The sequence below is a fragment of the Gadus macrocephalus genome, chromosome 12 (genome assembly GCF_031168955.1).
Source record: "Gadus macrocephalus chromosome 12, ASM3116895v1".
In the NCBI taxonomy this organism is placed as follows: domain Eukaryota; kingdom Metazoa; phylum Chordata; class Actinopteri; order Gadiformes; family Gadidae; genus Gadus; species Gadus macrocephalus.
Genome location: NC_082393.1, coordinates 23,928,062 through 23,954,079, shown reverse-complemented (window position 1 = coordinate 23,954,079; position 26,018 = coordinate 23,928,062). Strand labels below are relative to the sequence as shown.

At 47.3% G+C, this 26,018-nt stretch overlaps 4 protein-coding genes across 6 annotated transcripts in view; all 4 read right to left on the bottom strand.

Annotated features, from left to right (window-relative positions):
* Positions 1-593: 593 nt before the first annotated feature.
* Positions 594-7,002, bottom strand: marchf2 (membrane-associated ring finger (C3HC4) 2). The gene is made up of 5 exons (XM_060068109.1): positions 6,787-7,002; positions 5,497-5,812; positions 4,677-4,872; positions 4,322-4,531; positions 594-3,395 (listed from the first exon to the last, which is right to left on the bottom strand). The coding sequence occupies exons 2-5, from the start codon at positions 5,676-5,678 to the stop codon at positions 3,240-3,242; spliced, it is 744 nt and encodes a 247-aa protein (XP_059924092.1). The 5' UTR covers positions 5,679-5,812; positions 6,787-7,002; the 3' UTR covers positions 594-3,239.
* Positions 7,003-7,854: 852 nt separating this feature from the next.
* Positions 7,855-11,706, bottom strand: LOC132469964 (ras-related protein Rab-11B-like). The gene is made up of 5 exons (XM_060068108.1): positions 11,547-11,706; positions 10,205-10,400; positions 9,589-9,777; positions 8,974-9,059; positions 7,855-8,876 (listed from the first exon to the last, which is right to left on the bottom strand). Exons 1-5 carry the CDS (start codon positions 11,584-11,586, stop codon positions 8,731-8,733), a joined length of 657 nt encoding a protein of 218 aa, XP_059924091.1. The 5' UTR covers positions 11,587-11,706; the 3' UTR covers positions 7,855-8,730.
* A 138-nt stretch (positions 11,707-11,844) lies between these two features.
* Positions 11,845-17,116, bottom strand: LOC132469963 (golgin subfamily A member 3-like). Of its 3 annotated transcripts, XM_060068106.1 has the most exons (13): positions 16,867-17,115; positions 16,423-16,501; positions 16,223-16,323; positions 15,940-16,018; positions 15,738-15,841; positions 15,461-15,622; positions 14,777-14,980; positions 13,613-14,573; positions 13,409-13,517; positions 13,067-13,328; positions 12,740-12,894; positions 12,436-12,551; positions 11,845-11,944 (listed from the first exon to the last, which is right to left on the bottom strand). In XM_060068106.1, exons 1-13 carry the CDS (start codon positions 16,903-16,905, stop codon positions 11,904-11,906), a joined length of 2,412 nt encoding a protein of 803 aa, XP_059924089.1. In that variant the 5' UTR covers positions 16,906-17,115; the 3' UTR covers positions 11,845-11,903. The 3 variants fall into 3 exon arrangements, 2 of the variants coding, with proteins under 2 accessions (XP_059924089.1, XP_059924090.1); XM_060068107.1 differs by lacking the exons at positions 15,940-16,018; positions 16,223-16,323 and having other exon boundaries at positions 16,867-17,116; XR_009528534.1 differs by lacking the exons at positions 11,845-11,944; positions 12,436-12,551 and having other exon boundaries at positions 12,762-12,894; positions 13,067-13,332; positions 16,867-17,116.
* A 185-nt stretch (positions 17,117-17,301) lies between these two features.
* The window catches only part of pip5k1ca (phosphatidylinositol-4-phosphate 5-kinase, type I, gamma a), a 17,724-nt gene continuing 9,007 nt past the window's right edge, over positions 17,302-26,018 (bottom strand). The window contains exons 3-5 of the mRNA XM_060066292.1: positions 24,917-25,175; positions 20,504-20,593; positions 17,302-19,370 (exon numbers count right to left, since the gene is read on the bottom strand). Coding sequence (XP_059922275.1) covers positions 19,365-19,370; positions 20,504-20,593; positions 24,917-25,175 — 355 coding nt within the window. The 3' untranslated portion in view covers positions 17,302-19,364. The remainder of the gene's footprint in view (positions 19,371-20,503; positions 20,594-24,916; positions 25,176-26,018) is intronic.

The window sequence follows — 26,018 nt, the reverse complement described above, 5'->3', positions numbered from 1 at the left end:
TTTTTTATTGGTCGTCATAAAAAAAACATAAGGGGTAACACTGTTGTTTTTTATTGGTCGTCATGAAAAAAAACATAAGGGGCAAGTCAAGTATAACCATTGTGATGACTTTATTCTGTGTCTTGATGGTGCATCGATAAGTTCGGAGGTTAACACTCTAAACAGCTCAGGTTCGGATCCCTGCAAAAACATAGACAGGGGTAACACTGTTGTTTTTTATCGGCCGTCATGAAATAAACATAAGGGGTAACACTGTCGTTTTTATCAAATGAAACGTAAAGGGCTACACTGTCGTTTTTTATCCGTCGTCATGAAAAACCCATAAGGGTAACACTGTCAAATAAAACATAGGGGCCTTTACGGTTGCAGCAGCACACTGAAATATATCAAATATATCTTATTTGCAACTGTTGGGGGTCATGTTTACTTCATCTCATGGTGCAAATTAACAGAAGAGGCCGAGACTTCTGTTTACCCAACGCTGTTGGCACGCTATGTTCACCTCAAAGAGTTGGTGCAAGGACTCAGATGGGAGGGTGGTGGACTAGTGGTGGTTTGTGAAAAAGAAATTATGAGCCATGTACTGTCTCCCGTTATGAAGCATTGTCTTTTATTTGCGTTGCAAACATGTCTCTGTTGAATTGCAAATAACAGTAGTTTAGTGAAGACTTAACTCCCTCTTAACTGCACATCATAATACTTATTAACATGAATAATTTCAAACATAAATTACAAATGGATACATTGATAACTCCCCCGCCCCCATAAAAACAGATGTACAAATATTCAAATTCAAATATCACACACAAAAAAACATGTTCCCTGTGATGGACAAAATTATAATTTGAAATCCCGATTTCTTAGTTGGAAATTCAAAGGATGCTCCTACTGGTTATCTCCACAGCGTTGGAGTCCGAGTGCCACACACTGTGTTTAAAAAAAACATGACTCAACGGTTCTTTGGACAGAATACAACCCATGACTATTTTTTTCCAATTGCAATAGAAATAGAAATGAGAAAGCAGGTCTACGGCCCCTTGAGAGATGGTAGTTTGCATATATTGCAGACAACCTGTATACACAGCCCACTGCAGACGAGAGACTTAGTTTAGCTCTCTTGTGTGAGCAACTTGGTGTTCTGCTCCTTGTTGTACAATAAGTAGATGCCCTCTATACAATCTTTACGTTCAAGTGTCGTATAGGCTAACCCGTATAGAGAATCTGCAAACAGCACTTTTTATAGATGCAGGTATTGTCGCAATGCAAGGTCCTAATAGGATGCGTCCCTAACCAGTGGCTGATCACAGTAAACTCATAGCTGATTGACTCAGACCAACCACGCAGACAGAACCCCGCTGGGGGCGTCTCTGAATGACAACAACATTCACCTCGTTGGCCAAACACAGGAATCAATCTACGGATGGGTTTCCGTGTTTGTGCAACAGGGAGTTGTGCTTTGGGGTTATACCTATTTAAAATCGCATTATTAATATATTATCACTCATACCCAATTCCCTTGTACCGTATTGATTTAATAATTTAAAAAGTTTAAAGTGACCATCAACACTATAAAGCAAAGGAGAGGGGATAAGCAATCACTTGTTTGCTGACAGTCAAGACATTTCTCCAAATACCTCTTCTCTTTTCTCAAAACATTGATTTGTTATTTTAACTCATTAATTGCATTAAGAAGCCTCTCCCATTTAGTTACTATACGATTGTTGCATAAGTATACATTTGTAGGTGGCAGTAACCACAGCAAACCTCTTCCACAAATGGAATTGTCAGACTCACTTATCTACAAATTAGCAAAATGTTGTTCAAGCATGATTACAATAAAAAACAGAAAATATTATTTATATACATAAAGAATACCACATAAGAACAGTGTGCATAAACCTCAATGTTTGGCCTGGCTGCATCATGGACACGAGTTCCTTTGGAAACTACGGGGGACATAATAGACACACTCATGAGAATGAACCACTACAATAAACATGACATCAAGTGAAGAACGGCACATTAGGAAGAACTTAAACGCTTAAACACCAACAGAGGGTCACCAATGAATTTAAATCCATCCAACACATGGAAAGTACTACAACAGAAACAAAAGCCGCTGGTTCTCGAGAAATGAGAAATAGCACCAGACTGCAGCAAATTAATATAAAATCTCTTCTTTTTTTTTTTTTACAACACAATATCCAATGACTGGATAGATGAAGGCTATGTGCTGGAATCAGACAGAGCTGGTTGGGATTGATCAAGTCCCTTACATAGAAATATAAACCACTTTACACAATGAGCAACTGCTGCCACACGTAATAGGAGCTAATCAACAGTCTTGTCAAATGTGTATAATTCCTCTGTTAGTACTGTGAAAGCACATCAAAACACTTTGACACCAACGTGTCACAGCTGTGGCACTTTGGTGGCCCGCGCAAGCATAATAAATGCTCAAGAAGGATTCTCCTCTCAGCCCTAGTTGGTATAAAATAATAAATAAAATAGAAAACGACTAGATAATAGCGGAAACCAGTGAGTAGGGGTGAGAGGCCGTGCCTAGAAGCGCCTCTTCAACAGGACATCACGTTGAGAACCATCCAGCTCAGTGCTTTATTGTCTGGCCTCAGAAGCGCCTCTTCAACAGGACATCACGTTGAGAACCGTCCAGCTCAGTGCTTTATTGTCTGGCCTCAGAAACGCCTTCTGAGGCCTGGACATGAATTTATAGTCTCATCCCAAAGAAAAGGGATTGACATATTCCGATGAGATTTAGGGAAGTACCAAGGTTTTATCCCTCAGAATGAATCAGAGACGTTTTGGTGTGGCCGGGTTTTTTCCTGTGTAGTCTAATGAAGGGCCAAATCACAAACTTTAAACATCATATATTTAAGGAAATCTTTTTGATGGTTGATTACTGAAAATAATTAGATTAGACAGGCCCTAGGCTCTTTGTGTTTGCAAGTCCTGTAAGTGTTGGTGAGCATTATTCAGTGCCTCAGCAAACGCTGTAGTAAAGGGCCAGAGAGTTTGACAGAGAAAGTGTTGCGGGCAACAATGAACTCAATGAAAAACAGCATGTACAAAAAAAAAAAGTGCTGATGGAATCGATGAATCGATGAAATAGTATTACACGTATCCACGAGTGCTTTTTGTTAAAAGTCCATCGGGGATTTCTCTCTCAAAAGCCTCAGGCGTTACCATAGCGACATTACCTGCGCTCTCTCCACTCAATCTCACACGATGCTCTCGTCTGCAGACTTCAATAGTTTGGTCGACACCAGGGAATGCTGGGTAGTGTGGGAGCCCTTGGCGTCGGGGAGCAGCAGTCGTACTCTCTGATTGGTTCTCCTCCATTCAGAGTAAAGCTGGCAGTGGTAGCGGAAGGACACCTGCCAAGGACAGACAGGGAGTGGACAGAGAGAGACGGCCAAAAAAACTAAATGAGTTTCCGTCATTCGTTAATGTTCTACATCCTCTCAAGGAAACAGTGGTTACAGTGGGGGCAGAGAAAACGGCAGTTTGTCCACTTCTGCTATTTAAAACTGAAGCAAGGGACACGACAGTACAAACAGACAGACGGACAGCAGTCTCAACTCAGGTAGCATAAGTAGAAACCTCTTTATGTAGCACGGTTGTGACGTACGGCCGCAGAAAAGAGGAACAGCTCATATTAGCTGCAACCTTTTCCTTGACCAGTCATTTCTGTACAAGTCATAAGTTTCCATAAGTCCGTTTGTTCAACAACGTGTCGAGCAATAACAGTCTACCAGAGCTCGCTTTCCATGCGGCAAGCAAGCAAGCCCGTAGACAGAACTTGCGCAACAGTACATGTTTAACACACCCTCCAAAACAAACAAGACCAAATTGAATCTCTCTTCTGAATAGTTTTTAACCAATGTAACCAATGGTTTATCGTCTGGATTAGTGATTGGTGATAACAGAGAGAGTGCATAAAAGAGTACTTGTAGCCGCAGTAACCAACCTATCTGGTTCTTAAGGAATTCAGCTCTTTGTGGCTTCTTTTGAAGGCCTCGTGCAGTGTATTGACGCACACGTCGAAAGGCTCAGTTATGGCTCCACGCAACGCAATGACCACGGCTGTTTTGGTTCTGCATCGGGTTTTAGTGGGCGGTATGACCACAGCTCCTGCTACTGCGTCGCCTCCACTCAAGGTCACACATGTTGGGCGGGGCACGTGACGTCGGGCCCCTGCGGTAGACGCAAGGACATAATAGGTCCCCGAACCCCCTTGCGTTGCGTCGACGTGGAACCATAATCAGCCCTCTACTTCCATACGAAGCCCGGCGCGACTTACGAGAGTCCAGAGGATGTAGATGGTGAAGAGGGCGATGGTGAGGGCGATGAGGCCCACCGCCTCCAGCCGGCTCTCCAGCTGAAGGTGGTCCTGAGCGCCCCTCAGGCACAGCCAGCCCGAGATGGCCGCCAGGGGTGTGATGAAGAGGAAGCACACCATGTCACAGAACAGGGTCCTCTTCTCGTTCCGGGGGCCGGGGTCCCGCAGCCACTGTGTGGGGGGGGGGGGGGGGGGGGTGGGGGTGGGGGGAGCACAGAGCAACGGAAATGAGGAGGTTTGCAAAAGAGTCGTTCCGATACCGATACCAGGAAGTTTCTCACAAAGTGCAACCACTGCGTCGGGCGGGGGGGGTTACCTCTGTGAGGGGGCGGGGCCGGCGCTCGATGGTGAACTCCGTGTGGCAGAGCTCGCAGTAGCTGGTGTTGGAGGCGGAGAGCCAGCGCTCCAGGCAGCTCTTGTGCACGGCGCCCAGGGTGCCCGTGCAGTCACAGGGGGACAGGAGGCTCTCGCCGGCGCCGCACTCGTGGCAGATGCGGCAGATGGGGCCGTCGCTGGGAGGGCGGAGCAGAGGCGCGCTCAGAATCAGTGACGTTTTTAACCTGTGCTCCAGTACGTTTACCCTGCCTTGCGTCCATAAGGGGGGGGGGGCATGCCCAGAGAGCTGAGCCTACCTGAGATCACACTGACATGTTTGGTGAGCCATATAACAGCTGGGGTGAAAACCAGTAAACCATAAATAATTGTGTACCATCAATTCAAAGTCCTTCCATTACATTTACATTTAGGGCACTTAGCAGACGCTTTTTTTCCAAAGCAACTCGCAATGAGTACATTTGTCAGAAGAAGAGAAACAACCAGATATCTCTGTCGGTACAGTAAGGAGTTTCATAGAACCAAGTGCACAGCGCTAACAATCACTAGGTTAACCCATTCCCAGTATACAACAAAGCCAGCTAGGATAAGATGCTACACGATGCTACGTACAATGCTAAGTACTACTTTTAAGTGCTAGGACGTACAACACACAATATGTGTGTAGATTAAGTGTGAGGACGTACAACAAAATACAATAAGTGCGTCAGAGGGGTGTGGGGGTGGGGGGGGGGGGGGGGGAGGCTGTGCAGAGTCCAGGTGAACTCTGAACACATGAATTCTGTTCCCAGCGTGAGCCTCACCTCTGTGAGACCGGAGGTTTGAGGACGGTGGACGGCAGACGGCCATCTTTGGCGGTGACCTGTGTGAAGTACTGGGCGGCCTGGCCGTCGCCGCACACCTCCTCCACGCCCTTGGACAGGGCGGCCTGCCCGGCGCAGTCGCACAGGGAGCCGGGCAGGTGACAGCATTCCCCCGTTGTCATGGTTACGGAAGTGGCACGCAGGTCCGGGGTGTGTGTGTGTGGGGGGGTTGGTGTCAGGGAAGAGGGGTTGACGGTGGGGGAGAAGGAAGAAGGCACTGCTGCTCTCTCCCACGGGTTGGAAGGGTTAGGCCCAACTGAGCAAGAGAATAAGTTGAGAGAATGAATACACGGCCCACACTGTCAATTTGATATCATGAGTTGAGACCGAATTGGCCAATTAAATATAAAATGACACATTACATGTATGTCCTCTTTCACAGCAAAAGCATATAAATAAATGTGTAACAAACTAGCATGCTGCTCTTCTGTCTACATCTCATTTGATACAGTGCAACAACTAAGAGGATCTTAGCCATTGGCATCCATGTGTTTTGCACTGTAACCATTCAGCAGCTCGGAGTCATAGTCATCAGCTAAGGCTTAAGGAATCTCTCATGTATCGCAGTCAGTCAGTCAAAGACTAGAGGTGCGGCCAAAGGAAAATGCCTGTCGCCCTTCAGATAACGCTGCGTGACAACAACAGATCCGTCGAGTGGGATTTAAATAGCTGGTAGTGAGTCTGTGGGTATCGATATGAAAATGTGTATGGAGACCTCCAATTATTAGAGGGGATACATAAGGGACGGCAAACTATAACGCTGTCACCCGTTTACAACATACTTCAACAATTGTAGTGAATGCGTTTAAAATGCAGTTACACAGAAGTGTGTGTCTGTGTGTGTGTGTGTGTGTGTGTGTGTGTGTGTGTGTGTGTGTGTGTGTGTGTGTGTGTGTGTGTGTGTGTGTGTGTGTGTGTGTGTGTTGACAGTCATAGTGTGTGTTTGACATACACAGTGTGAACGCAACTTTAATGGCCAAATTGCAAAGCAGCACCTCATGTATTTAAGTATGTATTACGTTTTATGACTATGTACCTAGGCCGTAGACAGCTTGTTTTGGTCATTTTGCTTTCACGACATTTGCCATCAGTATATAATAGATAGACACACTCTAGTAATAGGTCATCCATGCCACAATCCTCTCAGCTGTGTTGTTAGCGCGTCGCCTGCTAGCGTTAGCAGGTAAGCTATGTGACTAAACTGGGTGGGGGGGGAATAGAAAAAATTACCTCGAATTTGGCTCCGTTTTCATTTTATCAGATGATGCGTCCGTGCAAATGGTACTACTTAAACATCACACATGGGTGATACCTGTCGTTGAGGCAATGTTGTTTAAACGCGTTTACTAAGATGGCTAACAACATGTCTAGCTTGTGCTTAGCTGACAATATACAACAGCAGGCAAGGTTCCGCTTTTCCTCAGACTCAGCAAAGTAGGTTTAACCGGGTTGTGGCAATCCAAGGGCCCGAGTGTATAGAGGGCGGGGCCGCTGGCCGTTGACAACCAATCCAAGCACCCCCCACCGTATGTTATGATTAGTGATTGGTTGGTAACGAAAAGAGGAGTCGCCCACTGTACGCACAGATCCTTGGATCTAGCAGTTACCCTTTAAGAAAATACTCCGAAGGGAGGGGGCATCGCCTGTCCTTCTGAGACGGAGCCAAACTAATGTTATTTATGGTCGAAGGGACAAGGACAACTAAAGTATTGGCTAAAAAGTGGATATAGTGGTTCACCTTACGCGGTTTGCATATTTATTCTAGGGGAGCCCAAGCCATTCTGGGTGACCTAAATTTAAATCCTAGTAATGTTTCTAATTGCATTTTGGCTGAACATTTATGTTAAGTTAAAAGTTTCTTCCATTCCGTTTAAAAAGTTTGGTCAGTCACTGATAAGACACTAGCCGCTCCTCCACACCTATGCTCGTCCACACCACTAACCCAGTCTATATGGTCCCCACCTGTTGTGCCTGATTCCGCCTGAAGGAGTGGCATGCTATTGGAGGACAGCTGGGCATACAGGACCTCAACATGCACATGCCAAGCATTCTTAAGTCCGTAGAATTCCTAAGCTTTTAGAGGTGCTTCCCACGGAACTATTTGCATGGGAGTTTGTTATGAATATGATAATAAGGACCCAGCATTGTATTCCTTGGAACTTTTCTATAGGAACCTACTTGAAAGCGTTTCAATTATGATATGGCAGTAAGGTATATTTCCAACTGAACTGATTAGGAAAGAGGTGGAATAGTGATGTAGCTATTGTGTTGTTATTGTTACAAGAACGGTGGCTTGAGGAAGGGTAAAAGTTTTTAATATTAAACAAAATGATAAAAAAAATGTTGAAAGACATGCGTATCTGTGATATCATCCCAATGTTTGCAGTAATCTAATCAACTTCTTTGGTATTTATGCAAACTCATGCTGTCAAAGAAAAAATTAAATAAACTATTGATGTATTTTGGCCAAACTCCAACCTATCACCTCAATCAAACTTAAGGTCCCCGGCTGATACTCATTATTGACCACACAACCTTGGCTCAAACAAAAGAAAGATAGCTCTAAAGCAAAGCTGCCCTGTTAAACGCCCAAGACCCCCAGCTACTGAGGTAAGTGAAGAACAAGAGAAAGGAGAAAACAATCAAATCCAGATTTGACAAAGATAACATCACAATATCACCGCAATGGTTTCATTTCACAGAAAAAAAAAGAAACTTGCTAGTTGGAGTACAAAACGACAAATTCTTCGAGATATCTCGCCAGTCAAACCAAAGGACTAGGTCATACAATCAGTGTCGATGTACGCTCCTTTAATGAAAATGCTAAATGAAATGCAAGAAGAGCAAAGCAACGAGCCAACCAAAAACAGACGACACAAACAGAACTAGAACCAACAGTCAGTTGTGACAGTCGAGGCCTCCAGATACTTTTTTTTTTTTTCCACGTAGGAGGTACACACCGTAGGAGTCAGAACCCTCAAGAGCAGAACACAACTGTATGGAAGAAGGAGATTTCAGGGGGAGTCCATCGGCATATGATGATGTCGAGGTTGATGGTGGTGTTGATGGTGGTGGTGTTGATGGTGGTTGTGGTGAAGTTAATGATGATGATGCTGAAATTAATGATGATGATGATGATGATGCTGAAGTAACTGATGACGGTGATGGACGTCGTCACAGGCTTTGGCAGCACGGGAGTTTGTTTCCCTTCAGACCGTCGGTGGTGGGAGGGACGCTGATGTCCACCACGTTGTTGCCCGGAGAATCGTCGTGCGAAGATCTGTCGGACATCTGCTTCTGTGACACGATGCGGTAGATCTCTGAACAGAGAGACGGAGGAGACGGGGTATGACATAGGAATGCAAGGCGTATAAATGCACACGGGAGAATATTGTTCGTATGGTTTACGCCTCCTACCTGTTAAAATGTTCTTAAACGCTTCTTCTACATTCGTAGAGTCCAAGGCGGAGGTTTCAATAAACGAGAGCGTGTTCTTTTCTGAGGTGGACAGAGACAAAAACACAGGTTCTGAGTTAACATTCACATTTACATTTAGGGCATTAAACAGATGCTTTTATGGAGTGCATTGGTCAGAATAAATTGAAACAATATTTCGCCGTCAGTACAATAAGGATTTTTATAGAACCAAGTACCAAGCACTAACAATCGCTCGGATAAAAGTGACATATTATACCACCAGGTCAGTGTGAGTGTGATTAGCCATTACAAGCTCTTTTGAAATTCTGCCGCTTCTGACCTCACAAGTGGGTGCATCCATCTAGATCTATGACGGATAGATGAGCATCGTTTGCTACAGTCCACGGGCTAGGCTGGTAGACTGATCCATCCAGCACACATCTAGGTGGACACGCGCACTTGTGATTTCAGAAGCGGCCATTCTTCAGAACGGCTTGTAATGGCTAATCACACCGGGTGGTATAATATGTCACCTTTAACAACTCCTAACAGTTCGTTCCTTGCTTCTTCTCCACACCACGCTTCTCGAGACGGACCGCCGGCGCCTCACCTGAGAAGGCGTGGGCCTCGTCCGTGGGCACGGCCCGCAGGTGGCGCAGGTCGCTCTTGTTGCCCACCAGCATGATGACGATGTTGTTGTCGGCGTGGTCCCTCAGCTCCTTCAGCCAGCGCTCCACGTTCTCGTAGGTCAGGTGCTTGGCGATGTCGTACACCAGGAGAGCCCCCACCGCGCCCCGGTAGTACCTGCAGGCCAAGGAAGGAGTGAATATATGGAGCCATACATGGCCACAGCCAGGTTCCATTTTCTAGAGATTAAAATGAAATTAGACACTGAATACAACCGTATACAAAATCAGCTGTTGAGAACATCTCCGAGATGAGTAAATATTAATTCTTGATTCAGACAGTTGTAACTGGGTGCCCCTCCCCCTAATTGAACCCCCGCAACTGAAGCAACATTAGCTATGATGCACTGCAGGTAAAAAGGAAATTGTTGAGAGATTGCAACAACAAAAAATAAATACTCAAACATTGTGAAATTAATGACACGTGACGTGACAAGTCCTTCTTAGAAATAAATAAAATGTGTATCTATAGACAAATAAAGCAGCAGTCAAAAAAAAAAGAAATAGGAAAAGTGTCCTCCCAAAAACGAACCAACCCGACTCACGCTGATGTGATGGCTCTGTAGCGCTCCTGGCCAGCTGTGTCCCAGATCTGAGCCTTGATCATCTTGCCGTCCACCTGGAGGCTGCGGGTGGCGAACTCCACCCCGATGGTGCTCTTACTCTCCAGGTTGAACTCATTCCTCGTGAAGCGGGAAAGCAGGTTGCTCTTCCCTACTCCTGAGTCACCGATTAGTACAACTAGAAGCAAAACACACAACATAAATATAACACACACACAGGGCAATGACAAAATACACACATGTGGCGCAGCAGCTAAATTAATACTGGGACATTGATGTTTGGCTCATCCTTCCAAAAACTCCTTGATGGTGCTGCTGGCCTACAGCTTTGCACCGTTGCTACACCTTATGCAGAAGAGTTATTCAACATCCAACGCGGAGCTGCCATCTGATGCACTCAACGGAAGTGGCAGGTCTTGCTCCATTGCGCTGCTGACTTGTTGATCGCAAGGATGTCTAAACATGTCTGCTCTCGGGCGTTGCGTCGGGCTCCTTCTTGATGATGTGCCAACTGTAGTTTCGCAACGTTTCCGCAATCAAAGCAAATATTAAGACGCTACCAAGGTAACATGGGCGTTAGTGTTGCAGCTGGTAGTCAAAGCATTGCAGCTGTACATGATCCCCCAACACATCGCTGCACTGAGGAACTCACAACAGATCGTACAAAGTCGTTTACAAAGTGAGTGCATTGCTGTTGAAATTAGAGCCAGGTCGCATGACATCATTGACGTGTCTTAATGGCCCGTGGGGTTGACTACACCCACCTGACTCAAAACAAACGTACACACACACACACACACACACACACACAGTGTCAACAATAAACAACACAAGCAGGGATGGCTATGATGACATCAGTCGCATTGTTCACATCTCAGTCCAGAGCATAGGAAGCGTATGTCCACCACATTGTTTCTGTAGGACCGACATCAATAAAACGCATGAAAACTGCCTCGATCAGCTGTGCGCTTAGCATCTATAATGCTAACGGGTTAGCCGCTGAGTCGCAATACTCATCTGACCATAGCGAATTCCATCAGTGTGACTTCATGCTACCTAGCACACACGTACTAATTGCTGACCCCGACCCCCCTCCTCGAAACACGTATGTTGTCAGGCAGCATCATTTGGTTACGATCAAATACCGTTGTCTGATAAACTTTTTTTTAATGTAGACACGTATAATGTAAACCTTCCGTTAGCTGCCAGTAGCGCTTAGCCAAGCCAGCTAGGAGACTTCCTCGCCCCGTACTGGTGACGGCTGTCACCTAACTTCACGTCCACCAAAAAGTTTGCATCGCTGCCCTATCTTTAAATGTCTTACCTTTGAAAAGATAGTCGTATTCGTCATCGCGGGCCCCCATTTTTCACGACAAGTTTGATAAAGGCCACTTCTGAACGGATAACGGACACTTCTGCCCTACCGCTGACTCCGGTCCACCGGTCACAGACAGTATGAGGAAGGAAGGCCACCCGGGATTATTGACAACCGATTCAACCAATTGGGACTCCCTGCCTCTTGACTGATCAATTCATCGACCAATCACAAGCAACTATGTGGCTTGTTTTCCATCATATTGTCTTTTCCATCTGGGAATTCAGAAAAAATAATATAACTTGAGTGCAGTTGTTTTTTTATTACACATTTTTTTAGGTGTAACTTTCAGATGACGCGTAGGCTTTATGGCAAACGGATGTCGTTCATTGTCTTCTGGCAATCCACTGTAGGGCACAAAGGGGAAAGGATGTGGTCTTCATAAATTATAGAGTAATTTCGAACAAAACAAGTCTTAAACACACATGATGTTGGAAAGTCGCATAGGGGTTTTAGTGGATGCTTCCCTGTATTATTAATGGAGTTGATTGACAGGGATAACAGAAATTATCATAATTTCTTATGGCAAAATTACATTTGGCATCATCTTATTCGCCCCCATATTTCCGGGGGCGGCGTGTGCCTCAGGAGGTAGATCAGGTTGTCTGGTAAGCGGAAGGTTGCTAGTTCGATCCCCACAGAGTGTCGAGGTGTCCCTGAGCAAGAAACCTGACCCTAACTGCTCACGATAAATTGGCTGTCGCCTTGCATGGTTGACACCGCCGTCGGTGTGTGAATGTGTGCATGAATAGGTGAATGTTTGGCAATATTGCAAAGTGCTTTGAGTGGCCACCGGTTAGAAAAGCACTGTATAAATGCAGTTCATGATTGTACTTACTCGACTGCAGTGCCCTAAGCTTTTTCTGCACCTTTAGTAGATTCTGCAAGTATTCGGTAGGCTTCAGCTGAGTAAGGCAACAGGCCTCACCCTTTCCATCCATAGTCAAAGGTGTTCTGAAACAAATAAACAGGATCATTACTGATGGGGACAGACTCATGTGAACTGCCTTTACACCCTGTATAAACTTTGGAACACAACACAAACAACTACGACTGAATATCAACCAGTTGTCGAGGCCGTCTCCCGTCCCCTTATTGACATTGATTCGACATTGTTTGATGCTAAATGGCTGCCGCATTACCTGTTGGACCATGGCAAAGACGGCCCTGTAGAATCACAGCTCGGGGCCGGCGAGTCGGCGGGGGGAGGGGGCGTGTCCCTCCACGCCGAGCGGGGCGGTCTACACGGGGAGTCGTCCCGGCGTCCCTCCCTCACACTGTGCCCGTGACCGTGTACCTGTCCACAGACCACACGCAGGAACACACGCAGGTCTGTTGCTAGTGCACACCACCGCAGATGGTTCCACAATTCAAATCAGGGTGGTACTACTTGGGTCCGTTACAGTTGAACACCACTGGTGTACTTCAATGCTCGCCAGCTTCTGCCACTGTTTGGTTCTTTCCCATACCTTTGCCGACTCCTTCTTTCTTTGCCCGTCGGTCAGGACGTGTTCATGGTCGACGGAACGCAGCGTTGCTTTCGGGGTGTCCGGTTCTACCCTCTGCTCAGCTTCTCTGGGGGTGGACCGTCCTCTTTCCGGCTCGCGTCCGTGGGTGCACTTCAGCAGGTCTACCTGTAGGTGGTGCTGGACCTCGGCGAGGTCCCTCTGTCTCATCCTGAGGCACTGCAGGGCGCCTTCCTTCTCCTTGGTTTGAACGTGTAGCTCCTGTCTGTCTAACATGACACAGTTGTTTGTGAGGCCGCAACGCCGTTATAAATTACGCTACTACGACACGGCGGACGAGCAAACCTGAGGTCGAGGATGGTGTCTCGCAGCTCCTTCTCAACCACTGCAACCCCCTCCAGCTCTCTGTTTTGACTTGCTTGCGCCTTCAGCAACTTGGTGTTTAGCTCGGCCACTTCGTTCAGAGAGAAAGAGAAAGACGGATGAAAGGCAATGAAACTGGTTTAAATAAATAGGCGCAGAGTTCCTCAAGTTTTGACAAAAACCCACCGTGGGCTCGGAGCTCCTTCTGGGCGGCCGTTCCTTTGTTGGCGGTCTTGAGGAGCTGGTGTTGGAGCCGAGCCGTCTCCTGGGCGTGGCGGCTCTCCGTCCGGCTCCCGCTGTCCTGCAGCAGGGCCAGCCGCTCCCTGGTCAGCCTCAGCTCCAGGTCCAGCCTCTTGGCTCTGCTGCGATGCTCCTCCTCGCAGCCGACGAGAGAGCGGATCAGAACCTGAAGGCTCTCTCGGTCCTCCGTCTTGCCCCGCTCCAGGGCTCGCCGTTGAGCGGCGCCGCCGCTCGAGTGGCTCTCGCTGGCCAGTAACGTGTCCTGCAGCGCCAGGGTTTTGTCTTCCAAGGAGCCCAGAGCCTCCTTCAGCCTCTCGGCCTCGGACTCCGCCACGGCGAGGGAGCCCCGAGTCGCTCGGACGGCCTCCTCGGCCGAGTTGAGTTTGAGCTGCAGAGAACGACACCTCTCCTCGGAGGTCCTCTGGCTCTGCCCGAGGCAGGCGGCCTTCTCTTCCGATGCTCTCAGGCTCTGCCTGAGTGACGAGACGCTCTCTTCAGAAGCCTTCAGGCTCCCCTCCAGGGACGAGACCTTCTCCTCCGATTCATCCACCCTCCGTCTCAGAGATTTGACCGCCTCTTCTTCGGACGCTTGGTTCTTCTGCTGGAGCTCGATCTTCCGCTCGAGTTCGCCGACGCTGTGTCTGAGAGACTTTGCGTGCTCCTCGGCACCGAGGAGGCTGCGTCTCAGCGATTGGTTGTTGTCCTGTGAGGCCCTGTGTGCAGCTTCCAGATCGAGTCCTCTCTGCTTTGTCAGTTCCATGTCCTGCTCTGCAGACTGTAGGGTCGACTTGCAGCTGCTCAGGGTCTTCTGCAGAATCTGGGCTTTGTCGGTGCTTTCCAGTAGATACCGCTGCAGCGAGATGACCTGCCTCTCGGATTCACTTAGCTTTCCCTCCGTCAAAATCACCTTTTATATTGGAATTACGGATGGAGGGAAAGGGTTATCACAACGTCTAACATGCAGCGTTGATTAATGGTGCAATAAGGCAAGAATAGTCTGTGTCCACCATGATTCGGTGCGTACAAAATACAAATTGACGTTTAAAGTAACAACATTGTCAAACATGAATGGTTTTTCAATATCCATGCCGCATCATAAACAGTTAGTACCCTGTCCTGTTGGCGTCTGATGTCCTGGTGCAAAGTGTACTGGGCTCCCTTGTTCTCATCCTCGACCGACTGGAGGGAGGAGTGAAGGCCGCTGACCACCGTCTGGTGTCTGCTCTGAGCGTCGTTCAGCTCCAGCTTCAGGGCTTCGTTCTCAGACAACAAGCACGTCCGGTCGGCGGCAATCAGGTAGCTCTGAAGGTCTTCCTGTTTGGTCCGGCGGTAGATGTCAGCGTAAAAAGGAGCGGCAGAACAAAATGTTTTATAATGTTAAGGGGTTTGTTGGCTGTCACACGACAGGTGTATATTATATATAGGTCATGTACATCTACATTGAGGGGCCTTTAGCAGACGCTTTTATCCAAAGAGACTTACAATAAGTATATTGGTCAGAAGAAAGATAAACAACGATGTATCGCTGTCGGTACAGTAAGGATGTTCATAGAACCAAGTACTAACTATTGTTAGGTTAATCCATTCCCCGTATACGACAAAGATAGCTTGGATAAGATGCTACACAACTAAGTACTATTTTCAGGAGCAAGGACATACAACAAACAATAAGTGTGTACATAGAGTGCCAGGAAGTACACCATACAATAAGTGTGCAATAGGGGTGTGGTGTAGGGGTTAGGGGGGGAGGCTATGCAGAGAAAATAGTTTTAGCGAATTGTAATCCTTACAAACCATATTTTTGCTAAAGCCGATCTTTAGAAGGAGCTCTTGCAGGGTTGGGACATGGAGGATTACATGTCTGGTCTGCTGGTACCTCTTAAGCTCTTTCTCGTCCATGTCATTGTAGCTGACCACAACGTTAGTGGCTTGCTGATGTAGTTTTTCTAAAAATGGCTGAAAACATTATCATTTTCTCGAAAAGAGAATACGTTTAAATACTGATGAATATTACACCAAACTGTAAACAATCATCATGACAAAATCAAAGTGTTATCAAAGTGCGAATCACCTCGACTTTAGTCTGGAGGAAGCGTTCTTGAACCATCTCGTCTACTACTTCACCAAAGTCGATCTCATCGTGCAGTTTTGTTAAAAATATACTCGTTTCTGAACCTGAATTGTGATTTGGTTAAAACAGAACAAACAACTCCCAAAACCAATAAATGAGATGGTATCATTTGCATGCGTTAAACAACATCAATATTTCTCACCGTTTAGCCTACTTCCCACACTTGAGCACCTGCTACCGTTATGTCCAAGGCACTCATGACTGATGGGATTCACGTGCCCCTTGAAATAAAGGGAGGCATAATAATAATAATAATACATTCAACTTATATAACGTTTTTCTAAATAGGCCTACTCAGACGCTTTACAGAGTGAACACAAAATAAAATAATTTAATTAGAACGTAGGCCTATATAAGCAAAAAGATTAAATAGGATAACATAAAATAGGTAGCTAAAACTAGGACTAGTCAAAGTGCGAACTCACCTTGACTTTAGTCTGGAGGACGCGTTCTTGAACCCTCTCATCTACCGCACCAAAGTCGATCTCATCGTGCAGTTTTGTTAAAAATATACTCGTGTCTGAACCTGAATTATGATTTGGTTAAAACAGAAAAAAACAACTCCCAAAACCACTAAATGAGATGGTACCATTTGAATGCGTTAAACAACATCAATATTTCTCACCGTTTAGCCCACTTGCCACACTTGAGCACCTGCTACCGTTATGTCCAAGGCACTCATGGCTGATGGGATTCCCGTGCCCCTTGAAATAAAGAGAGGCATAATAATAATAATAGGCCTAATAATAACAATAATAATGGGCTACATTCAACTTATATAGGCCTACCGCTTTTCTAAATTCTCAGACGCTTTACAGAGTGAACACAAAATAAAATCATTTAATTAGAACGTAGCACAAAGAAAAAAAGAAAAGAAAAAGAAATAGGATAACATAAAATAGGTAGCGAAAACTAGGACTAGTTAAGAGGAGGAAGGGGAGATAAGGGGAGGAAGTTAGGCTATGTGGTGAAAGCGATCTTGAAAAGGTGGGTTTTGAGGGCACGTTTAAATGATGGGTGTGTATGGACTAAAATAATCACACCAATTGATTGACATTGATCGACATACCTTGACGGGCAGGCTGTCTTGTTCTAAATGATCCCTCATTTTCTGGAGGACAGACGATATCGTAAAAGTTTCAAAGCCATCTGTCGAAACTTTCCAAGTATTTGTAGAATTTATCCGTTAGCATTCTCATTTAAATGTGTTGACAGTTTGTTATTTATTCTCCTTGGAAACATGCTTAAGAGGCCCTCACAGTAGGGAGCGTTCTCTGATACGTAATCGCTTTGGTTGTCTAGGCTAGGGTGGGAGGTTTGTTATCCTCGTGAGAACAGCGTGATCTCGCGAGGAGTTCACATTCAGTTTATATACCCAGACCTTCTTTAATATGTCCATGACCCAGACCCAATGAAATTAACCCAGAAAAACATACAAAATAGACCAATAGAACGAATAACCGCTCCCGGTTTCAGACATCCAAAACAGAGCAGCACAAAAAGATTCAGACAGAACGGCTTTATTTTTTTTGTATTCAATCAGATCGAGTCCAAACACATAGGCCATCTATTTATCATCGTGTATAAATAGATGAATATACACAGATATACATAAATACACGTCAGATATGCATATTCATTTTTAAAACATGCTATGTCTCTGTAAAAGACTCTCCCTAAGATGAGGGCACATGGCGTTGAAAACACGAACACGAACACAGCTGGACAGTCGGAAGAACCCCTATTGATTTTGCATGTAGGCCTAGAGTCAATTGGACACATTTCTCTCATTTTTGAATATCTTACAAAGCCACAGCTCTGATTCATGGACCATAAATATAGCTGTATCTCATTTAACACATCATTGATATGGTACAGTAAATTATGTAGATCGCAATAATTTCTTGCCAGCAGCAAAAAAATAAAACAAATAAAAATAATATTCTCCAATTAAAATGGAAAATATATTTATATATCTTTGTATATGTATTTATAATCATATGTACACATTCGTAGGAGCACAACAATCGAAAATAATAAAAACAGAACAGGTGGAAAAAAATAAGTGAAAGGCCTATGTTGTGTTAATCCACAAAGGCAATAATAATGAACTTAAAAGCTAAACTGTACAAAATATTGCTGCTATGGGCTCCATGTGATGCAAACGGATGACAACTGGCCACTGCACGTCATGAAGATGGAAATATCGATTTTACAACGTCTGACATTGACTTCCCTTGACACGACTCACGCACCAACTGAGGAAAAGTGTTTTCACACAGGATGACTAGAATAGCTTTTTTCAAAATTTTGTTTACATACTCATAACTTCAATCCACTCAATTTGAGAGTCCTTTCAACGTTAGCCACAGAGATTACAGTAAACATTTATTCTAGAATGATTGTGATCGACTTCACTGTTACAAACACTATTTTCGTAAAACCAAAAAGCAGCCGAGTAGAACTTTTCTTCCATAACTGAAAATAAACTGAGATGGCTGTGGTAAAAACGAGTGATGTCGTGGATCATTTGGCCTCTAGTTCATATGTCCTCCTCCCCCCCCCCACCTCAAGTGCAAACATTCACATTCTCCACAAACGTCATATTGCTCACCAAGTCACACACTGCACATATTGACCCAAAATACTACAACTGTTTAGCTAAATCTAGAAATATTTCAAATGTCATCCATCTGATGAAGTGTTTCTTAAAGAGGTTTGAGGACAGCCAGTTGTGGGAAAATGATGTTCATATTTCACAATAAAGTGACAACTACAGGACCCAATTAAATGTTAAAATGATAAGTTTGAATCAGTCCGAAAACAGGTTCACCTCGGAAGACAATGATCATTGATAATTGATTGCCAATGTCTACTTTCTGAAGTGGGTTTTTAATTTTTTTAAAGTAGGTGTTTGGAAAACCTTTTTTATTTTCCAATCCCATAAATATTAGATGAATATACAAACCAACACAATTAAGATTCTCGACTGCGCTTAAATATGAAAAATGTAATAAAAAATGTTTTTACAGGTACTGAAAACGCTTTAGACATAAGGTAGACAAGCCCTCCGGTAAATGAACACCAGGCCTGGAAACAACCTTCACCCAAACAACCAAACACAAATAAATAGATCTTCACAGTAGTAAAACGACTGGGGCGGAAAAAGGGCTTATATAAAAAAAAACACACAATAAGACGATATATAAATTAAGGTGATATCATGAAACCGTCCGATAACATCTGATAAAGGAATGTGAGACTGGCAGAGACGTCTGGGTGTGTTGATTGAGCCAACGGACGAGACAGAACACAGCCCTATGTGTCTGGATCCTGTTACTTACACGTTTAACATTATCATCATTATTATGAATATTATTATTATTATCGATATCTCTGGGGGCTTGGCGGCGGCGAAGCGACGGTACCGCCGCCGGTGTCATCCCAGAAGCTCCCCCACTCTGCCCTTCGCTGGACCGGGGTTTAACCGGGGTCCAGGGAACCCGCCGGTGGGGCCTGAGCTTCTGTCATAGCCCGTTAGTCCACTCCTCTCCGCTCAGAGAGGGTCTACTTCTGTAGAGAGAGAGAGAGAGAGAGAGAGAGAGAGAGAGAGAGAGAGAGAGAGAGAGAGAGAGAGAGAGAGAGAGAGAGAGAGAGAGAGAGAGAGAGAGAGAGAGAGAGAGAGAGAGAGAAGAGAAAGAGAGAAAGAGAGTTAGAGCGAGAGAGAGCAGGAGGGAGACAGAGAGAGAGAGGCAGAGCATGAGATAAATTAGAGTGTAATCCTATAGATGAGGGAAAGCATCACTGATTCATAATGGGCAGACATTTGGCACGCCACTGAACCAGCACAGAACGGGACAGATTGTTAGCAGCTCAGAAAACACCCACTATTTGAAAAGATGTTGTACACTTGTATTCATGGGCAGGTGTCTGTGTCAAACCGAATGAACGCCGCAACTACAGCCGTTGGTGTTGGATACTAAGTGAATATATCAGTGAAAATGAGAAGGAATCACTCGAGTACTTCCAGAAAGACAATGTGTTTCACTCGTTCAGAGTCCTCAATAGAATCGCTAAACTGAAGTCATGCCTCAGGATAAATGTGTCTGATCAAGCGGACGGACACTTGGGGTTAATAAAAACAAGGAAGGCAAGAGATCAATGGTTTCATCGCCATGTCATCCGAGAAACACACGAATGATGTGCGGCCTCGATCCACCAAATAGATGGACTAATGCACCGAGCTCGTGGGAGAACTGATTTCAATGAGACATGCTATTACCCATAAGCCATGTGCAGGAAGGAATATGACTCAACACATTGATTTGAGTGTTGCCTGGAGAACTAAGGAACTCAAGAGACCTAATGCAGGCAGGCAGTAGGGCGCCAGAGTAGACGACATGCAGCAAGGGAGCACAACGCCACTGGAGGAATGAATTGTCTGTTGTACTGTGCTGTACAGGTTGTACAGGTACTCAGGCATCCTCACCTCTTCTGCAGTCCTGGTAGCATTTCGTTTTTACATTCTACCTAGATGTATAGCAACTATATAGCTTCTCTCACTGGCACAGTCGAAGATGGTCTTTTTCGTCTCTACCTAAAGTAGGTTTTAATACTAGACACTGTGATAGGCTGATATCGATTTAAAACCCCTAATCTAGTGTTGATTTCTTTGTGTTTGGTTCCTCTTTATTCTTCTCACTTACTGTCTCACTATCCCCTTCCCCATCTGGCAGGGTGCTAGACTCTGAGCCGACGTGCAGCGGAGAGTACACCCACGTCTTGTCCTCGGGAGGCTGCTTATACACGCCCAGGACAGCAGGGGGAGCCAAAGGGAAGGAGATAAGATGTCGGTGGCACACAGGCAGACAGAAGCAGCCAAAGGGGACAGGCAGGAGAGAAGACAAGACAAGACAAGGAAATGAAGATTAGAGATGCATAAAAGAGGACGTGCGGCTGAGACACTGCAGAAAGTGTGAGCTTTGAGCGATCATTTGGGAGAATGTGTGTGCAGTTTGAACGTATGCCTGGAGTTTATCGGTTAGAATCAATTATATCTGGCTCTAGATAATTGTCGTGTACATGTGAGTGTATTGTGCAGCAAGCATGAGTACAACATCAGTCCTATTGAGGGACACCAAATACACGATTAACAAAAGCAACTGTACAAAAAAGTACTGAGAAAATTGAAATTGTGATGAATCAAATTGTCGCTCCTACTTCCATTCGTGTACTGGCCATTTTGTGCCAGCCCCTAGCAAGCAAATAGAGAGAGGGGGGGGGTGTGACTGCATCAGCCAAAGGGAGATTAGGAGGAGGAGGAGGAGGAGGAACAGGCATGTCTATAGGGGAGGAAGGAAGGAAGGGACGGAGGGAGGAAGGAAGGAAGGAAGGAAGGAAGCAAGGATACTGGTGGATGAGTGTTAAAACAAGCTGGGCATTGGTAGTTGAGTTGAAGACTGGGAGGATGACCTTCCCTCTCCGTTGAGGGAGAGAACAAAGCTCTTTTCACGAGATGTGAGGAAGCAAAACCAAGTGCACGGGGGATGGAGGTGGTAGCTGGCCCTTTAAGAGCGGGAGTCAGCTGCAGAGGCACGGCGTGTTGTGATGAGGGAGGAGGGGGGGGGGGGCGGGACCGTGGCTTGACGTCACGCACACACACTACACACGCACGCACACGCGGGCCCACAATGCAATCGCATGCGTACAGCGCAGTCTTACTCGGCCCATGACAAAGCGAAGTCGCGTGGTATGACATTGGAGGGGATGTTTGTACAGTGCACCGGCCATTCCTTCCATCAGAATAGGGTACATGCTGCACTTAAGCATTGTATTCAGCAGGAACCCCGAGCAGACCCCTGTGCCGCGTCGAGTGAACCATTAAAATCGCATCGACCTTTCAGAAGATAGTAATTTGGGCAGCGGAAAAGAGGGAATCATCGCGGGTTTGAAGCCTTTGTATTTTTTGAAACGTTTCTCCCCGTTTGTCGGAGCCACAGAGCGACCGCACGCGTCGGGAGAAGCAGTGAGAGGAAGCAGGACCACCACGGGCGCAGAGTGTACCGTGTGGGCCTCAGCCCGGCGGCGGGCTCAGCAGGCTGGAGAGGACATGGCGGAGCAGGGCACACGCTTTCGTCTCGACAACGTCCGTTTAAATGAAGCAGCCGGGTGGGGTGGGGGGGATAGGGGGGTATCTCTAAGGCTAATGAGCCAGCATCTCTCATCCTAACCCCTTGGCTCCACACTTACTGAGATGCCGGAGTACGGCCCGCTCCTCCTCTTCTGTCTGACAGGAGAGGCTGGTGCATGCGCACGCACGCACACACACTCACACACACACGCACACGCACACGCACACACACACACACACACTCACACACACACACACTCACACACCCAGCGAAAAAGGAACAGCAGAAGTGTGGTCAGAGAGAGAGAGGCGATGGAGAGAGCGATGGTGAACCTCAGAATAAAGAAACCAGAATGATGAAAACAATAACAGCATGACCTTGAGAGTACCTCGCTTGTGTAGAAAGAGCTACCCCCCCTCACCCCACCCCCTCACCTCACCTACCTCGAGGGGAGGAGAAGAGCTAGGTGGGTGGGTTGGCGGTGGTTGGGGGGGGGGGGGGGGAACTATGTGAAGGGCAACGATAGAAGAAGCCGGAAGAAGAGGAATTCTGAGGCAGCGTGTGAGATGTAGGGCGCGGTCGGAGAGGAAGGAGACGTGAAGCGCGACTGGCAGGAACAGTCGTGAGGCGAAGGTTAGCAGGAGGGGAATTAAGAGGGGGAGGGAGGGAGGAGGAGGAGGAAGATAAAGGTGGTGGGGGCAGGAGGAGATCATGAAGAGTGAAGGTGGAGGCGGCTCACCGCAGGCGAATTATGGAGCTTGTGAGATAAGGAGCATCCAACACACACATACCATCACACACACACACACACACGCGCGCACACACACGGACAGTCGGGAGCAGTCACTCAGCATTACTTGGCGCAGCTAAACAGCCCTCAGCTGGTCTCCCGGAGGAAGTGGCATGATATATTGTCAGTACACTACACGCCCAGTCTCTTCGCTGATTGGCCAGGCGGCATGTTGACCGGAGGTGTGTCACTGCGTCCTTGAATTGCTTGAGCCCAGAGCCAGCATCAATTCTTGTGTCTCTGATCTAATTTGTTCAATTTTATTGACCTATGAGGTGAAATCTCGGCACATTCAATGCTAACTGCATTACTGTGGCCTAAAATGTGTTTTGGTACACAGGGGCTTATTTCATTCGATCCGTTGATAATTACATATTGTGGAGACTATTTCCCGCACCCAACGGGAAGCTAAAACATGGTTGTTTGCTTGACTGAATTTGCGTCAGTACCGTTTCCCTTTCTCGACGTCCACCAGATGTGAACGTGCGCCGCAGCCCGCTAAGCGCAGGGCTTCCGCCCGCTGACATCTGCCCGCGGGCCCCGTTTCTGAGTGGAAAAAGCCTGGCGTGTGAAACATTTAACACCAGCCTGGACCTGGTGGACCAGTGTGTGCGCCGTGCAACCACACCGGAGCACGGGGCCGACGCGGAAACCTGGCGCCGGTCACGGGGCGGGAAAAGAGAGACGCTCAGAGAAGGACAGAGAACACCTGCACGGTAACCCGAGACGGCCACACGAATCGCTGGGGTGTGTGTGTGCGGTCGGTCGGCTGACGACAACAGACCGCCTTCCGACACTCTGCTCGGTTCTGCCCATAAGCAGCACAGGGCGAGCCACGTATTCAGCTCTACGGGAAACCTCCCGGGCTCACGTGCGTCTGCATCTGCATCCAGCCCAGCTCTGGCAGACGGGGCCTGCAGTCAGTGGGAGCAGGTTGGAGAGGTGGGGTACACACGCCACCCGGGTCAAGAAACCAGGGCCTCAACGCTGTCCATCCAGGGCCCTGCCAGCGACTACATCACAGAGGAGCACGGCTCGAGTCACTGATAGGGGACACTTCTCTGGACCGGGGCCAGGGAAGAGGAGGAGGGGGGGGGGGGGGGGGGGGGGGGGGGGGGGGGAGTGCTATCTGTGGCGGCGATCGGCCGGCTCCGCTCGCTCCCGGTCGTCCACCTGACACGCGTCATGCATCCATTCATGGCCTCGGGGCTGAGGCGGCCAGAGGGGCTCTGTCGGGGGTGACACAGTGCCGGGCTGCGGCTGGTCACACCGCTGCTGGAATCACCGGCGTGGCGGGCTGCCCTGTCCCCCCTGCTTTACGGAGGACGCCTCCGTCAGCACTTCTGCAGGACGCCGTACCGGGCGTTTGAAGAAACAGTGCGGGCGGGAAGGAGCAGCGAGGCTACGCGTGCAGTGGGAATATTGGTTTGGTTGGATAGACGGTGTTGCCTGATTTAAATGTGGGTGTCACAGATCAATGTAACATAATTGGCCTAATGCGTAATCGCTTCGCGTGTCACTGTTACTGTTAACAACGTGCGATTAGTGCATCGCTTGGCAAAGAAGTCTATTGCCCCCCATAGGGCCGGGAACAGAGGCTTTGAGTCAGCTAGTACCGTACCGCACAACTGGATGAGACTTACCAGAAATAAAGTGTGCACACTCTCTCCACACACTGTCGATAAGAATTCAGGGTAGAATAGAACATCCCGAATCACAGAGGAGCCGGACGGGGTTGTTTTTTAGTCTAATCTGTGGTTCGGTTGTAGGTTCGCCCAGTGTATAAAGCCTGCATTGCTTGTGATGTGATGCCAAAACCACGGCTTGTTTGTGTGTGTCTGTGTTTGTATAATGTGTGTGCACACGTATGTTTGTTTCGGTGTCTGTGCGTGCATGTGTTTGTACACACGTGTGCTTGTGTGTGTGTGTTTGTTTGTGTGCGTGCACATGTGTTTCTTTGTGTCTGTGTGTCTGTGTGTGTGTGCATGTGTGTTTGTGTGCGTGCATGCGTGTTTGTGTGTCTGCACGTGTGTCCGTTTGTCTGTGTGCGTGCACGTGTGTTTGTTGTGTGTGTGTGTGTGTGTGTGTGTGTGTGTGTGTGTGTGTGTGTGTGTGTGTGTGTGTGTGTGTGTGTGTGTGTGTGTGTGTGTGTGTGTGTGTGCGTGCACGTGCGCTCGTGTCTTTCGGCCACCGCTTACAAAATAGATATCTGTGATTGGCACGTCGTCGTCGTCGTCCTGCGAGGCCTGGCTGGTGCAGCCGGAGCCCGACATCAGGCTGGCCTGGTCCGGCTCCACCACCACCACCACCACGGGGGGGCCCTCCAGGGGGGAGGCGGCCCGCGCGGCCCCGGGGGAGGAGGGGCCGGCCGGGGGGGTGGAGGACGAGGCCCCGGGCCCCGGAGGGCCGATGGTAGAAGAGGCGGCGGCGGCGGCTCTGTCTACTTCCTGACCGTCACTGGAGACACAGAGAGAGATGGGTTTATAGAGTTTAGACCAAACATTTAAGGTTTACCAAGATGCAAAATCCAATTACAACTATATAGGTTCACAGCACGATTGCCTTTGTCGTATTTTAAGGTTCATCTTGTATTCGGCATCAAAAATGCAGAAGTCAAATAGATGAATGAGGCAGATAGTGATTATGGAATTTAAAAAGCACTCTGATTGGCTAAGGATGCAACCAATGAGGCAATGAATCAGCAGCCTTATGAGATTCGAGTTAGATATCATCATTTGGCCAAAATATGACTCTAAATATGAGGCTAACGAACTGCATAGTGAACTGCACTCTCACACACAAGACACTTGAACACACACACACACACACAAACAAACACAAATATAGACTGGACGCACGGGAGGAGATGAGTAAGTCTCTCCTGTCAGCCAGGGCGAGCACCGGCTAACGCGCGTTGGCTCAATCCTTCAGTGGGCAGATCATGGACCATTAAGAAGGACTTTGGCTTAACCAGCCCGCTCAGATCCTGGCGCTGTTAAACTAAGCCTCCGCCGCGGAGGATAAAAACCCAGAGTCTGGCCACGGAGAAGAGCTCAGCAAAGCGCCGAGCTGGCAGCTCCCAACGGAGACAGCTAATTGGCTGAATCATTCATGAGTCGAAGGGGTTGCCATGGCACGCGGAAGGTCTGTCTGCGTCTGTCTCCTCTCTTTCTTCTTTTTCGATCTCCATTCATTTTCCCTTATCGTCTGGTAGTCAGAGGCCTAAACCTGCCTGAAACCTCCCCCTCCCCCCCCCCCCCCAAGAATACCTCTCCCAGCACGCTTCTCTACACCTCGCTC